Source organism: Limanda limanda, chromosome 8 (assembly GCF_963576545.1).
Source record: "Limanda limanda chromosome 8, fLimLim1.1, whole genome shotgun sequence".
In the NCBI taxonomy this organism is placed as follows: domain Eukaryota; kingdom Metazoa; phylum Chordata; class Actinopteri; order Pleuronectiformes; family Pleuronectidae; genus Limanda; species Limanda limanda.
The window spans coordinates 6,726,518-6,742,276 of NC_083643.1; the positions used below are offsets into that span (position 1 = coordinate 6,726,518).

The window sequence follows — 15,759 nt, forward strand, 5'->3', positions numbered from 1 at the left end:
GTCTGTCTGTCTGTCTCTCTCTGTAGAGACACAGTGACCTTCACCAGAATGACAGAACCCAACTTAAAATCTATCAAATCTAGAAAAGGAACAACATTCAGGGGGTTAAAATATGAACACATAAATTCAACCCATATTAAAAGTATGCAAATTCAGGCTAATGATTCCGCCCCAGTGTTAAAGTGGTTTATTCTTGTGCTGACACATCAAGGAAGATCTAACAAAGTCAATATACCATAAATAATGATTTGATGCCTCATCAATGCAAGACATCTGTCTTTGCTGCTGAGTCAGGAGTCAAACCTTCCCCATGTAGCAACACGCCACCTGACCACAAACTGGTACTTCTTCATTGGACTGTAGAGCTCATAAAACAGGCCGTTCACACGCTGAAAGAAATTGTTTGCATAAAGTTCATTGGCAGGCGGCAGCACAGAGAGGCCGTTAAAGGTGGTTTATCCGTCAGGGCTGTAATGAAGTTGTTGGAGTCGTTTCAAATAGCGTTTGTCCTTTCAAAGTGACACGGTGAACAACATGAAAAGAAGCTAAGTTCAGCCTGTCTTTTTTTCTCACTGATTAACAACTTGTCCTTACTGCATTACTATTATTTTGAGAATTGTTTGTAACAGTGTGTTACTTTGGCCTGTGGTGATGCTGGTTGGAGCTTTTTCAGAGAGCCGACCGGTGAAGCTTGACTCGCTGAACCCAGAATTGGTGAATCAGTTGTCGTTGCCTGTTTTTTGAAGGTTTATTAATATTTAACTTATCGTGTGTCCAAATTTCATCAGATTCAACCCTGCACTTCCTTGGGCCCTCCACGATTCACAGGTGAAGTGTGAAGCTGATGAGGAACGGTTGTACAGATACACGAGCCACAGACAGACAGATTCCTGGAATTGGTAGATAGCTGGAGAAGAAAACAAACTCCCTCTTGATATTTGAATTTAAGAACTAAACATAATTATTCATATTTTGTTAACGGATCAAACTGCATCACGTCTCCGTTTAGCGTCCCCGTCCCCAGTGGACGTCCTCTGAGACCTTTGCTGGTTTCACTTTGGTTTGTGACATTAATCCCGACACATTGATCATCAGGGGATTTTGTGTTTTTCCCGTCTGTGAGGCAGCGGGAGAGATGTGAGCATTACAGCTCATCACTTACGAAAGGACTCTCTGAGCTTCTCACGGTGTCGACCTGCCCCACGCAGACCAGCGTCTCGCTTGTCTGACTCTGCAGCTCGATCCCCCCCCATGTGGCTGTTCATCCTGTTATCGTCTTTTCTTACCCTCACAAAAATGGTGGAACGACAGACTGTGTAGAAATGTGTACAGGACAGTTGTAGTTCCCACATGGTCCTTATGCTTCAAGCAGATTAGCTGAGTTTGTGTACTAACATGAATATTTTTTCTGAACTTTAAATACAAATATGACGAATACCTAATGTTGTGGAAGCACAAACTTCTTCTGAATACATGCATTCAAGGGTTTTAATAACTTGAAATAGAAATATTGAATGCGACATCTGTCTTAATACTTTAATATCTTGCAGAGATATCTTTCAACATTGATTTACACTTCATCTCTTTTAGTTTCTTGATATACTGAGGGTGTCAGATTCCAGACATGATTAACCTGCTCGTCAAATCAACTCTCCAGGTCTTTGAATCACACGCACACACATGCACACACATGCACACACATGCACACACATTACAAAACAGCTTCTGGACTTTGCACTGTACGATTCTTCCTTTTCACCCTGTCCACGCATTTAGGAATCCAGGGAAAAGGCGGTCGAGAAGGTCCAGCTTCTCGTGTGTTTAACATGGCTTCACAGACTTTGGCCAGGAGGAGAATGTGACCTCGACAGGTACGGTTGATATTTGATTTTACATGTTATATAATGTGTGTTTTATGGTATATTGTGATTCTTTCCCTGACTTGAACTTCAACCCTTTTCGGGTCATGATCCAGATTCTGGGTCCAGAGCATTTTCAGTCCAGGCAGACAGAAGGTGGTTAATCTCCATAATTAAAAAGCTTTAAAATCCCTTTCTTTTTAAAACAGGTTTTCATGCAGTCTCTGAAAAAAATCCATGTGTGTTATGTGTATTGTGTATTTTTCATCAGCGGAAAAAGGAATTGAGCTAAATCCTATCATGCATGGTAAATCTAATCTGCTTGCAGTGACTCTGGTCCAATGAGATGACAAATACAGTTGCTTACAATGGTAAAATGATGCTTTTTAATTTATTTGACTGGACAAACAGCATCATTCTGTCTGGTAAAGATGTTGTAAGTTTTAACAGTTTAATGCCTGAAAATATCACACCTGACATTAGGATTCGAACATCTGAATGTTCATATACATCTACAACCCAGATGATACTTTAAAGTGGATGAATTTCTAATGATAAAGCTACAAATACAATACCACTCAGTCAGAAACATAAACAAGGTGTAGTTGTATTATGTGCAGTGCAATAAATAGTCAGTATAAAGTTATATTGTGGTTATTAGAGTGTCTGAACTGTGAACAGATACAATGACGTAGACTAAAATGAACTTTAATCACAGGAGGAAAGAAAAGAAAGAAGTTGAAACAGAAAATCTGAGACTTACACACTTCCACTGAATGAACATTACATCCACTTGTTTAACTTCTCACTCTGAACTCATAGGCATTAATGTCCCCGAGGGTTTAGAACCAACACACAGAGATTTGCTCCTGTTCAGTTCATCCAGACTGTTGTTGTTGTTCAGAGCTCTGGGCAGGTCACTGGAATCCTTTTGAACTAACTGGGAAAGTCATGTGTTTACTGTATAAACTTGACTTTGTGCACAAGCAGTATCAATACGCTAATAGGGCAAAGGCCTTCCTCAAAGAAAAGTTTTGTCTAAATTATTTACTTTGTATGAGTTTGATGAACCAGTGAAAAGTGCACAAAGATAAGTAGTGTGGATGCATCTCTCCCTTGTGTTAAAAACCGTGCAGATTAACATGGGCTCTCTGAAGAAGCTCCAGAGGGGGGGGAGGGCTGTGGCTCCGGCAGCCGCCCCGGACGGTGGCTACGCCTGGTTCATCTTGCTCTCCTGCTTCCTGGTCTTTGGACTGACCTTCGGGGTCATTAAGTCCTTCGGCGTCTTCTACGTCGAGATACAGCAATACTTTGAAACCACGGCAACAGCAACATCATGGATCACCTCTATTGCTGTGGGCACCATTCACGTTGCAGGTAATTATTTAGTTCATGACTTTAAAATGTAATTTAATAAACACTTGTATAGAGAAAGCAAAGTGTATACGTTTACAGGGCAGCAGTACATTACTCAATTTCAACAATATTCCCTTGTTTAATCATAATCCCACCCGTCTTTATGCCCATGATCCTTCAGATGACTCTGCACGAACACAGGTTTATTCAGGGTCTGACCACCAGGGGGCTCTTTCTGACATTCAGATTAATACAAAGTTAAACCCCAGATCCTCTCTTTTTTGAATGAATTCCACTAATCACTCACAAAACTATAAGATAAATACTCAGGTCGCTTTTTTAACCTCCAGTATTTTCATGATGCTGGTAAAATAAATTACTCTCTGCAGCAGACGTGGGCCACTAAGACAGTAAGTGACACTCGGATTAATGTTAAATCTCTCTAAGTCTTACGTGGTTTTAACGTAAAGTCTTCACAGAGGATATTGAGCAGACGGGATTATATGTGAAGAGGACATCATTATCTTAAAAATAAATATTGTTAGTGGAGTGCTTAACGTACAGTACACTGCATTAGTTTTACCTTCATATGTATATATATATAGATATGTATGTATATATGTGCTGAACAGGCTTATGTTTCCTATGTGTCCCTCTGCAGCTCCTGTAGCCTCGGCTCTGACTGCTCGCTGCAGCCATCGCTCTGTGGTGATAGCGGGGGGACTGATTTGCAGCTTAGGAGTCATGATTGGCGCTTATGCTAATAACGTGATTGAACTCTACTTAACAGTGGGGTTCTTGAATGGTGAGTTGTTTGATGCAGATTGATGCAACACAAACGTTACAATCACCCCAAAACATGCACACATTCTGTAATATGTCCTTTGCTGTAGGTCTGGGCTATGCTTTGACCTGGACCCCCACAGTGACCATGCTGGGCTTGTACTTTGAGAGGAGGCGTCCGCTGGCGAACGCCTTGGCCAGCACTGGAGAGTGCCTCCTTACCTTCGTCCTCACACCCCTGTTCCAGCTGCTGATCGACACCTACACCTGGAGGGGGGCTCTGCTGATCCTGGGGGCTCTGCAGCTCAACCTGTGTGTGTGTGGGATGCTACTGAGGCCGCTAAAGGCCGCCCCAGATGGGACTCGTGTGGATGAGGTTGAAGCAGAAGACACAGAGGAGCAGAGAATACCTGAGGCGTCTGATCTGGGAACAGTCAAGGTGTGTCCGGAAGACCCCGAGGAGATCACGGATTCAAAAGACTCAACGACGGCTGGATTCAGGACCAAACTCCTGCGCTACGTAGATTACACCCTCATCTCGAATGCCCAGTTCATGGTCTACTCAATGTTTGGGTTGTTTGCTGCTCTGGGATTCTTTGCCCCAGCGTTGTTCCTGGTCCCTTACGCTCGCAGTAAAGGAATCGAGGAATACCAGGCGGCTGCGCTCATGTCCATCTCTGCAGCGCTGGACCTTTGTGGACGGCTGATCTTTGGCTGGGTGGCAAACCTGAGACTGGTGGAGACGGTATGTTCAGTGAAAGGAGTGGAAAGGGATATAAATCTCCTCCAAGGCCCCAATAGTTCCCTTAAATTCAATCAAGCTGCACCGAATTTCACACACTGGTATATATCTGCCTGATAGTTTTCATCTAGAGCCATGAATTACTCCCTGGGCACACGATCTGGTAGTGTCAATGAAAGTAATAAGAACCATTCCTGGATCCACCCCAAGATTCAATGGGTTCTTTCTTACCACCATCCTTTTCACCTCCCTAAAAAACATCCTCTCTCACAAGGTTGAAGTAGAAAAATCCTAAATTCACACCCTTAATCGAATCCGCTCCTAAAGTTAACGGGTTCATTCCTGGCCCAGACCCCCACCATCCGAAAATCAGTTTAGCTGTTTCTGTGTGATCCTGTAAAAAGTCGGAAAACCCACATTTCACAAAATGTCAAACAGCTCTTATTGAAGCATATTGCCCGAACAATGTGTGGAGGAAGGTGTCGGGGTCACGTCCCTGCAGCCGCTGACGCACGCTGTGTTTTTCTCGCCACCAGGTGCAACAGCTGACGGCCACGGTGATTCTCCTGGGCTCCGTGCTGCTCCTCTGCCCGCTCGCCTCCTCCTTCTCAGAGCTGGCCGCCTTCAGCGCCGCTTACGGCCTCGTTTACGGCGCCACGGTCTCCATCCACATCACCGTGCTGGCCGAGGTGGTGGGCGTCCGCAGGCTCGGCAGCGCACTGGGGTTCTTCATGCTCATACGCAGCAGCGGAGGCCTGCTCGGACCGCCAATCGCCGGTGAGTAACACAGATTCCTCGCCAAGCACCCGCCGACGTTTTGACTTACAGTTCCCTGTGATTCATGTTAACTGGCTGTGATAGTGAGCAATAGACAGAGTAGAATAGAATATTATCTAATTATGTTAACATTTCTGTCAGCGGAGGATTTGAAAAAAACCCAAATCATTACCTCAAGGTTACAGTGTCTCTCGTTCTCTCTGTGCCATTCTTCTGCCACATTAAATCACACACAATGGATGTGCTCATACACCGCTCGTCATTGTAACTCCGGCCCACTGAGCCCATTCATTGGAAATGAGGTTTTCATACCTGCCTGACATGCAGCGCCACCCTTCAATTAATCATGGATTTTGTCGATGCTCCATCCCATAGGATACAGTCGTTTCATATTGAAAAAGCAACTATGCAGAAATGAGAAAAAGTGTTAATTTCATGGCTGATCGCCGATTCCTATTTTTTTTCCTTTAAATCAACTTCTCATTCTGCTGCTTGAGACATTTGTCACTAACTCACACACTATTATGCAACGACTGAAGTCACACACTGACAAATCCCAAATTGGATTTTCCCTGAGATCTCTTTAAAGCGACAATCACTGCTTTTCTGGCTAATTACTATCACATTATATAAAGCTGATAGGGAAACAAATGCTTTCTACACATTTACACGTCCAGCAGATATTGAGCTTGTGTCAGCCTGACGAATGTGAGCTCATTATTCACTCTCCTCTCGGCTCCTGAGAGCAGCCATCTGACTCTTTAGCTCCTAAATGCTCCTCGATGTTCAACAGACGGTCGCTGAAGTTGCCTGCTGGCTGAACGGTGCCAGGCAAAAAGAGCAAAGTGGGTTTTCAATATACTTTTACTGAAAACAACACCTGCCTGCTGATACTGAAACTCCTGAGGGATTGCACCAAAACATTTAAGTTAAAGGAAACCAAAACAATCAGCTGAAAGACGAGAGATTGCTCAGTAGATCTGAAGGAATCTAGCAAGTGAAGCGATATTTCTCTGTGGGCTCATCACATGAACTTGATATAAAGATGGATGACGTGTCTCCACTTCCTCCCACTGTCCAAATGCTCAATTAAAACTTACTCTTGGAAAATAATCCACCTGAGCAAACATCAGTGAGATCAGAACTACCTGAAATGACACCTAGACTGCAACCAGCCACCAGGGGGCAACCAAGATGCTTTGGCTTCACTTTTGTGGAGTCATCATGTTGTGCATCAGTGTGGAGTCAGTGATAAACACTAAATACAGCATTGGCTGATGGGAATGTTGTAAGTTTTGCAGATAATCAGTTATTCAAAAACAGCGATAACCGAAAATCAAATCAATAACTGTTTGTGTACTTTAATAAAATCCACAAAAAATCAATAATTCCTCACGAGAAGCAACTTTCACTGACACACAATCATTTGAAATGAATATTGATGAGAGCAGCTTTAAGTCTGAGTAAGATACAGAACTAATACAGGATAAAATAATATCAGCCTCTTACTATAACAGGATAAAAATGTCTGCTTTTTATAATATGAGTAATTTGTCACCCTTGTGGCTCGTTAAGGTGTTAAATTAATGAGGAGAGTGTAGGTGTAATATTTGTAGGTGTGATATTTTTTTAACTGCTTCGATAAAACGTTTGAATGCGTCTCGGACTAAATGGAGAAGTGTTGGCAGCAGCTTCGAAAGCGTCTCAAATGTCTCATCTACTTAAGCAGCGTGTTGGCAGTCGTCTTCATTTATCCGTCCTCTTGTGAAAAGCAGAAATAGCCACTCAGTAAAAATGACAGTCTGGTGGTCACGGAAATCAAGGGAACACAATTTGTTCTTGTTCTTCGTTGATGCAAACTGCAGCCGGACCGCCGGCAGCTCTGCTCCACAAACCAGTGAAGTAATGACACACAACACTAGAGGTAAATACAGCCTGAAAACATATTCAGCTTGACTTTGGCACCGGGACTCGGCCACAGAGCGCCGCTCCTCTGAGCCGGAGCCAGGAGCCAATCAGCTGGGGACGACCTCTCCGGCCGAGTGGGAAATCATGGATTTATAAGAAGCTGTAAGAGAAGCAAGAAACAGGGAATCAGGGCAATTAGAGTTTTTGAAGTGTGACAGGCTGATGTTCCTTCCCTCTCTGACTTTACTTTTAGACTTGTCTGTATTTTCATGCCTCTGCGTCGACGACAGCCAGGGACCGGAGGCGCTGTCATTTAGGGTCGTCCATCAGCCTTGAGGGAAATTCTTCGAACAAATGTTCACTTGGACTCAAGGGTGACCTGCTTAGGATTTGGAGGTCAAAGGTCAAGGTCACTTTAACCTGACAAAACAATATTTTTTGCTTCGTGATTAAGAATAAGATCGTCTCGAGAGAATCCTTTCAAACGTGGCACAAATGTTCATGTCGACCCAGGGATCAATTGATTGGAGTTGGGGGGTCAAAGGTCAAAAATAAAAAGACACCGTGGCCTCACAAAACATGTTTTTGCCCCTTGAACACGATATCTCAATTCCCTAGGGAATTTTTAAAAGATTCTACCGCTTTGCACTTGGACTGAGAGATCAATTGATTCGATTTCAGTGGTCAAAGGTCAAAAGTCATGGAGACCATCTGGAAAAATGTGTGTAGACTGAAACTGCAGTGGTTGGTGGAGGGATACGACCTAACTGTTGTATTTCTACTTTGTTATGAATAAAGTGAGGTTCCGTTGAAACTGGCTGTTTATGTCAGGAAAAGCTTGGAAAACACAAACAAATACTTTCCTTTCCACACTCAGTCTTTCAAACCCTCATTTCTCATTCCTAATTTATTTAATCTAATCTCCATTAGCGTCACAATGCTGAAGGTTGACGCTGCCCTCAAATCAAGTCAAGTGCTAATTGAGGTAGAGTAGATCCAAACCTAGCCTGTGGTTTCCTATTTATAACTTAAGATGGTCCCACTGACACAGAGGCTATTTCTAACTTGTTTACTGTACCGTTCAGTCCTTCGAGCACTTTGAAGAGCGAGGACTTGATCGATGTTGAAGATGCATCAAAGCGTTTTTAATTATTCCTCCTTCACGGGAGGAAAGTCCTGGCATTACCGTCTTAGGAGGAAATTAATTTACACAGAACCCTCTTCTCCGTTTCTCTGCCTCAGCCTTTAACTGTGTGTATAACTTTGTGATATTAAATGAAGCCGATGATTTGTGTTATTTCTGTGTTTTGGCCACTATGGGTCAGAAACTGTGTCAAAGCTGCGATGTGTGCTTCTCATTTCAGGATACTTCATTGATAAGATGGGGAACTACGGGATGGGCTTCATCATGGCCGGAGTGTCTCTCCTCGTCTCCGTCCTGTTCCTGCTCATCCTGCATCAGATGACCCGCAGGGGTCAGAGGTCAACAAGGAAGAATCACAGTATGGAAACGGACAAAATGGGACAAAGCCTCGGAGGCGAAGTCAAAGATCTGAGGGCGTGAAATCAAAGATGGAGAAATTGTTTCTGATACTGATGGAGGAAAGTGTCACGTGAAGAATCATCTGCATTATCGACCAGGTCTTTGGAATCATCAAGTGTCTGTAGGTGATGATGTGATGGACAGCTGTGAGCATCTCTGTTTATAACACAGACCACAGACAGTGTGTACATGCAGGAAATGATGAGACTGATAAAACACTCTGCGGTAGATCTGCCCTGTTTGTTATCAGTGGTCAAACTGTGGTCAGAATAGAGAAGCTTTAAACTGCCCACGTGCCCATGGGCAGTTTAATAACCAGGCTGCAACCATGATACTTGAAAAGTGGTCTTTTTCGTATATATAATGCTTTGCACAGTTTTCCAGTTACTTATTTAATTCATAATGTATGGAATTGGTTCATTTGTTTTTTTAAGAGATGAAATGTTTAAACCAGGCCACTTTTCCTGTTTAAATTATATAATATTAGATTATTAAGTCTTAAATACTTTTCCCCTCCGTCTTTTTGTATCATTTATTACAGATGTTTTATGAATGGATGAATGCTGTATTACTAAGTGAAAGTGTGACTATGGCTCCCCCTAGTGAGAAGACGATGATGTTGCATTTGCAGCTTGCACAGCTGCAGGGCTGAGCTGCAAAATGTAGATAAATACAGACACATTACAACACAGGAAAGATCTGAGGGTTCACAGATTTAAACTGAATTAAGTTGCATTAGTTGTTTTGGTACGATTACTCAAAACCGAAGAAAATGTATGAAGTCTGCTCCCTTTAATTTACAGGCTAATTTTCAACAGCCTCAAAAGTGAACTGAAGTGTTAAATTAAACAACAAAATAGGTTGTGGTTGAACGAGCTTCTCCCCGAGTTGTGTCCCAGTAGTGAAGCCTGAAACCGGGTGAGAAGCTGCTGCAGAATGTTTGGTATGTGCAACCAGCGAGCGAGCGAGCGCTCAAACCCCCGGACCAGCGAGAGGCCCCAGATCCACATCTTAAACCTGCTGCAGTGCACATAGAAAAAGAAGAAATAAACATGTCATCCTCCATAAATCTGAAATAACAAACTGCAAACCGAGGTTTACAAACAGTGGCCCACACTGAAATCTCCACCGCACAGACAGACAGACACACATACTCACACACACATATGCCAAAGGAAAGATACTGCAGAATATAAAACTTACCACAACAAGAGCTGGTCAAAAAAACAAAAACACAATGCTTTTATCTGCCAGAGAAAAACAAAGACATAATCCATGTTTCATAGAGACTCTACATGAAACAGACACACACACACACACACACACACACACACACACACACACAGCATGCAGTGGTCGACTGGAGAGACAAGAAGCCTCCTATTATTTGTGAAATACTGCCAGCCTCAAAATTATCAGAGGATTTCCAATCCAGTGAGAGTAATGTCTCCTGTTATTTGATCCATGAGGAAGTTTGATCTGTTACTTGCACGTCGGTCTGTCTGAAACCCTAAACCCATAACCCATAACTTAACTCTTAACCCATATTTACCCAGTCTCTGTACATAAGAGGAAAAACAAGCCTGACTGAGCAATACACAAAACAAGCACACGTGGGGATACACAACCTTTTATTTACTGAGATTATTGAGAGACTACTGTTTTCTTCTCTACCTTGAAGTACACGTGAAGCTGTTTTAAAGGGACACTCCGCCAAGTCGATGTATTTAGTTCAATAAACGTATCATGAGGATAACTTGCCTGTAACATAATGTGTTCTTAAGCTCTGGAGGGAGATTTGTCAAAGTATGAGAAAATAAATAACCAAGAACATTTCATCAGGGTTGTGTCATTTGTGCTTTCACGTTCACAATGTTTCATCTAAGTTAGAAAGTGGAGGTGTGGAGTAAGCAGGAAATAGATGAGATGCTAATGCATTATGGGAAATGAATGATTCATCATTAAGGGGGCGGGGGGGGGGGGTAACACTACAATATTATGTTCTTTCAGTGTTTCTTTCCTTTTATGTTTTTTTCCTGTATGTAAAAGTTATGCAAGTTATGAGTCTTCCCCAGAGAAAAAGATCCTGAAATGCACCATCATCTGACTCGTTGAGAACTCTGGGAAGTCATGTGACATCACAATGCCCCATATTAGCATAATTACGCCCCCTAACAAAGCCAGGTAAAGCAAGAATGGAGGCCGTCATTTCCTACACAAAAGCTTGGAGCAGCTGGCGAATCAGAGCCTCCTGTCAGGAGGAGGGCCTGAAAGAGACAGGAGCTAAAACCTGGTGTTTCAGACAGAGGCTGAAGAGAGGAGCTGCAGCAATGGACAGTTTATATGCTCAAGCTGAATATTGTCATAATAAAACGTAATAATCAACATTTAAATCTTACTTAACATGGTTCCCTTAGCTCTGAATCCCTGGAGCATCATAACAACAGACTCTTATCTCAAAGGTTGATGTGTTGGCTTTAAAAAATAAAATGCTGACTGAGGATTTCTTTGTCACACTATGTTATCCTGTACAAGAGCTGATGAACAGACCCCATGTGCTTTGACTTAACTTCCAGCAGCTCAGTGGGACGACTTCAGTTTTCACCCGGCCCCCCCAACCTTTCGCCCTGGTGTGTTTGTGAGTGTGGAGCAGCAGGGATACGGGACCGTCTTCATTTGGCCCCGTCAACATCAACTCCAATAAAGCAGAAGAAGCAGAGGAAGAGCTTTGAAGTCGAACGGGACTCAGGGAAACGCCTCCCAGTCACTCTGACCCCACGGTGGATCCCGTCGGGCACAGAGTCGCTATAGAAATCGCTGAAATAGTTTCACAGTTTTTTCTTTTAAATTTCCACCCTGCTTGGAGAGGTCATGTGGAGGAATGTCGCACAGCTACCTGACTTCAAAGTGCTCGGTGGTAGCTCCAGAAAGAGAAGAGGGGACGTGAGAAGGGGAAATGTGGAGGGGAAGAGACAGGAGAGGGTGAATTACAGCTACATGTGGTGGAGGAAAGCTTGGAGAGGAGAAAAAAAAACAAAAAGGGGGAAACATAAAACTAAAGAGGAGCGCGAGAGGGGAGAGGAAGAGTCGGGGAAAGGGAAAAGATAAGAGCTGAGAAGAGAAGGAAGGAAGATAGGGACATTTGCAGAAATGAAGTAATTACTGGGTACAGCACAGAGAGTACAGTTACCGTTCAGGTCAGAGCCGATAGAGGAGAGAAAGATAATGATACAGGGAATGGAGCCTTCGTGCAGCAGAGATGGGTCGAGGCTTGAACCACCTCTGCTGAGGAGAAAAACAGAGAGTGAGGAATGATTAGTGTAGCTACAGGGGGTTTGGCTTAATGAGCATGACTAACTTAAATAACAGACCCACACAGCAACTCCAGGATGAAACAGGTCATTACTTTAAACTCAGAAGGATCCACGTGAGCTGAGCTGATTCTGTAAATGTAGATGATTTTCGCTTCCCAGAATCCACAGCTTCAGCCTCCAAAACTCTGACTATGATGAATCCTCCCTACAACAAATCATTTCATTTGTTTTATTCATATAAACACTTGGTGAAAGGTGAAGAGAGAGCCGGCGGATGTTTTGTCTACGCACGAATCCTTCTTTTTGTCATTCAGCCCTTTTATCGGCCCATCTCCTTTTCATCTGTACTCTTCAGTTCTTTTTCGCCCTCACCACCTTCCTCGTCTCCCCCCCTATTTTTCCATCAGCCGGTGCCAGCCCGCATCTTTAAACAGCTGTCCCACTTTAACTCATCACGACCATTGTGTTGCCGTGTCTCAAGAACGCTCGGACAGACAAGAATACTTCTCGTTTCAGACGTAGTTGAAGATTCACAGCTTCAGATGGAAAGTTTCCATCTTCTGGTTGTTCTGTCTTGTTAATAGTTCAGAAAAGTCAAGCAGATGGGGCCAATCCTGCTCTTCCTGTCCATTTATAGTCAAATAAATCCACAACACAATTTTGTTATATGCGTCAGTACTGTACGTGTCCTTCAAACTGTACAGACACGTCAAACACACTAACTGACTGAAGCAGATATTAAACCAGAGATTTATTTGCCCTCTTCAGCTGCTCGAGGTTTTTATTCTATCAGACCAACATTAAAACCAAACACTGGAACGCAGCTGATGCTCGCTGAACTTTTAAAATGTGACAGTGACACAGAGCAAAGACCATTTTTATTGCTGTTGAAATACCAAACATTAAATAGGAGAAAATTCATTTTGAATTAATTGCGTGAGTCAAAGTGCTTTAAAGACTTAAGGTCAGAGCTATTTAATCAAATTACAATACAGGCAGGATCTAGGATAGTGGGTATTTACAGTATGTCAACATGTTGAGAGTTTTCAACAAGAAAATCAAGCACAAAGAGCACCTGACCCCCGACCCCGCATACTGACCTCTGACCCCGGATGACAGTTCTGATTTGGAATGAATGCCTTTGACAGACTCCTGTTTCAGGCCTCAGCACATTGACACGAGAGCGGCCCACTAGAGCGTCGTGCTAATAAACATTAACGTGACAAAGTGATAAAAGCTGTTCACCTGGTTAGCTCGTTTTTAGCCCCACTAGCGCTGTGTCTGTCCATTGCTTTGGTCTAGAGTGAAATATGTCAAAATTGTCAACAAATTTGGTTCAGATGTTCATGTTCCCCTCAGGGCTAATCGTAAAAGCAGCATAATTAGGTAAAAACTTTAATTTGTCCGATAGTTTGGTTTATGACCAAATTCCTACTAAACTGTTCCCATCAGCTGGGTTTAGTGTTGATTAGCAAATGTTTGGATGTCGCCCCTGTTGGGTTTTACCTAACGAAAGCTTAGAGAAGAGGCTGTTAAAGTATAAAAATCTACTTTTTATCGCATGTCAATGTTTATTTTTCAAATGAGGCAAAGAATATGGGTTTAAAAAGAAACTCCAACATAAACAAATGTCCTGACAGCTGAGAGTTCACACGTTGTTACGCATGCTGATGTTTTTCAGGAAAGTTGCATCAATTGAAGCTCACATAGATACACACACAGTAAGTTTACACAGTACATACATACACACCGAATACATGTTTTGGATACGTTACACAGACATAACCCACAACCTGTCCACACAAACAAATGTGATTACATTTCTGTTTGTCTTCTAAACTCACGTATTCAATCCAGATGCACGGGCTGAACTTCATTATGAAATGCTTGTGAGGGTTTCCCATGTTCGATTTATAAAATCATACTTAATGTGCTCGAGTAATCATCACATGTTGAGAGGGGCTGCCGAGAGACCACTGAGCCGCACACACGTGTCTGGACAACCAACAAGTTTTACACCATGAAGCAGAAATTAATCTTGACCATCAGAGAGTGGAAACGGGTCCGAGCTGCTCCCTGAGACTCGCTTACACTCGAAAGTGTATCGCAAATGAGAGGAATTTCTGTGTATTGAGTCTTAAATAGGATTTCTGGATTCACACTTTCCTCTCATTCATAACTGCACAAATAGATGCTGTGTCAAGTCCGAATTTCACATCCTGTTTCTCGGTTTTTGCATCACTTCACATGCAGGGAGTTACAATACAGTGTGTGTTATAATGGGTGGGGTGTCTGAACGTCTCAAACCCTATTTTCCTCATAAATGCAACTGTTTACTTTATTTCATGTACACAGAACATTCCTGATGCAGGACAGGGTCGATGTGTGGGAATATCAGCACAGTGTCCTCTGTGAGAAACTGGGCAGCTGCATTTGATCTGTATGAAAATTAAAACAGTTCCCGGGCGTGGCGTAGTTTATGATAAGAGACAGAGCTGAATACCGATTTGATTATTCCATATTCCACGGCACCACGCCTGTTTCAAATCTTTGCAGCTGTACTCGTTCTAATAGATTTGCTCTGTCATTTCAAGATGTCCAACACATGATTGTGATTATGCAAGATGGTCCTAATCAATATGATCACATGGTCTATAATATAGACTTATATGCTAATAAGTACGAATTATCTTTCTAAAAATGCCAGAAATATCAGTCTGTTGGTCTGTTTGTCTGTTTGTGGCTCACATATCTGGAGGGTGGTTCATCTTATCAGCCGTAGAGACATTTCAAACACAGAATGATGCAGTGTTGTTTACTGCAGATGATAAAAAGTCACCAGTTAGAAACATTTGTCCGTCTTTGGTCAAAAATACAGAGAATACCAAGTGGTAGATTTCCAACCATTATTGATGTATTATGTGCAGAGGCTTGACAGGCTAATCACCATTAATGGGAAGTTACTAAATGGGTCATTTCCAAAGTATTTAACGCACCTCTGCATCTGCTAAACTGCTGAATAACCCCGGTCTTTCTTTTTACCCAATTCCTCTAAACCCCCCCCACTCTATTTCCTCTCTCCCTTTTCTCTCACTCTCTCTTTGCTCTGCCTTTTGTGTAAGTGAAGCCGGGGCCTCCCAGTGACATAAGCCCTGCTCCTGTAAAACTAATAATGACTGAGATTTGTGCGGGCTTGGCATTCTTTCTCCCTCTCTCAATGCAAGACACCGGGGAATGGAGGGAGGGGAAGGAGGGGAGGGGAAGGGTTTGGTGGTAAGGTGGCAGGGGGTGAGAGAGAGAGAGAGAGAGAGAGAGAGAGAGAGAGAGAGAGAGAGAGAGAGAGAGAGAGAGAGAGAGAGAGATTTTTAAATACCTACTTTATTCAGTTTTACAGAACAAGAGTAGGGCAATCAATTATTCCTTTCCATCAAAGAAATAGAGATTAAAAATGATAAACAAACAACATTAAAGTCAATT

General features: G+C 42.8%; 1 protein-coding gene across 1 annotated transcript; it reads left to right on the top strand.

Annotated features, from left to right (window-relative positions):
- Positions 1-1,756: 1,756 nt before the first annotated feature.
- On the top strand, positions 1,757-10,804 carry si:dkey-246g23.4 (uncharacterized protein LOC559426 homolog). The gene is made up of 6 exons (XM_061076840.1): positions 1,757-1,871; positions 2,996-3,236; positions 3,877-4,020; positions 4,109-4,743; positions 5,277-5,517; positions 8,790-10,804. Exons 2-6 carry the CDS (start codon positions 3,002-3,004, stop codon positions 8,987-8,989), a joined length of 1,455 nt encoding a protein of 484 aa, XP_060932823.1. The 5' UTR covers positions 1,757-1,871; positions 2,996-3,001; the 3' UTR covers positions 8,990-10,804.
- The last annotated feature ends 4,955 nt before the right edge of the window (positions 10,805-15,759 follow it).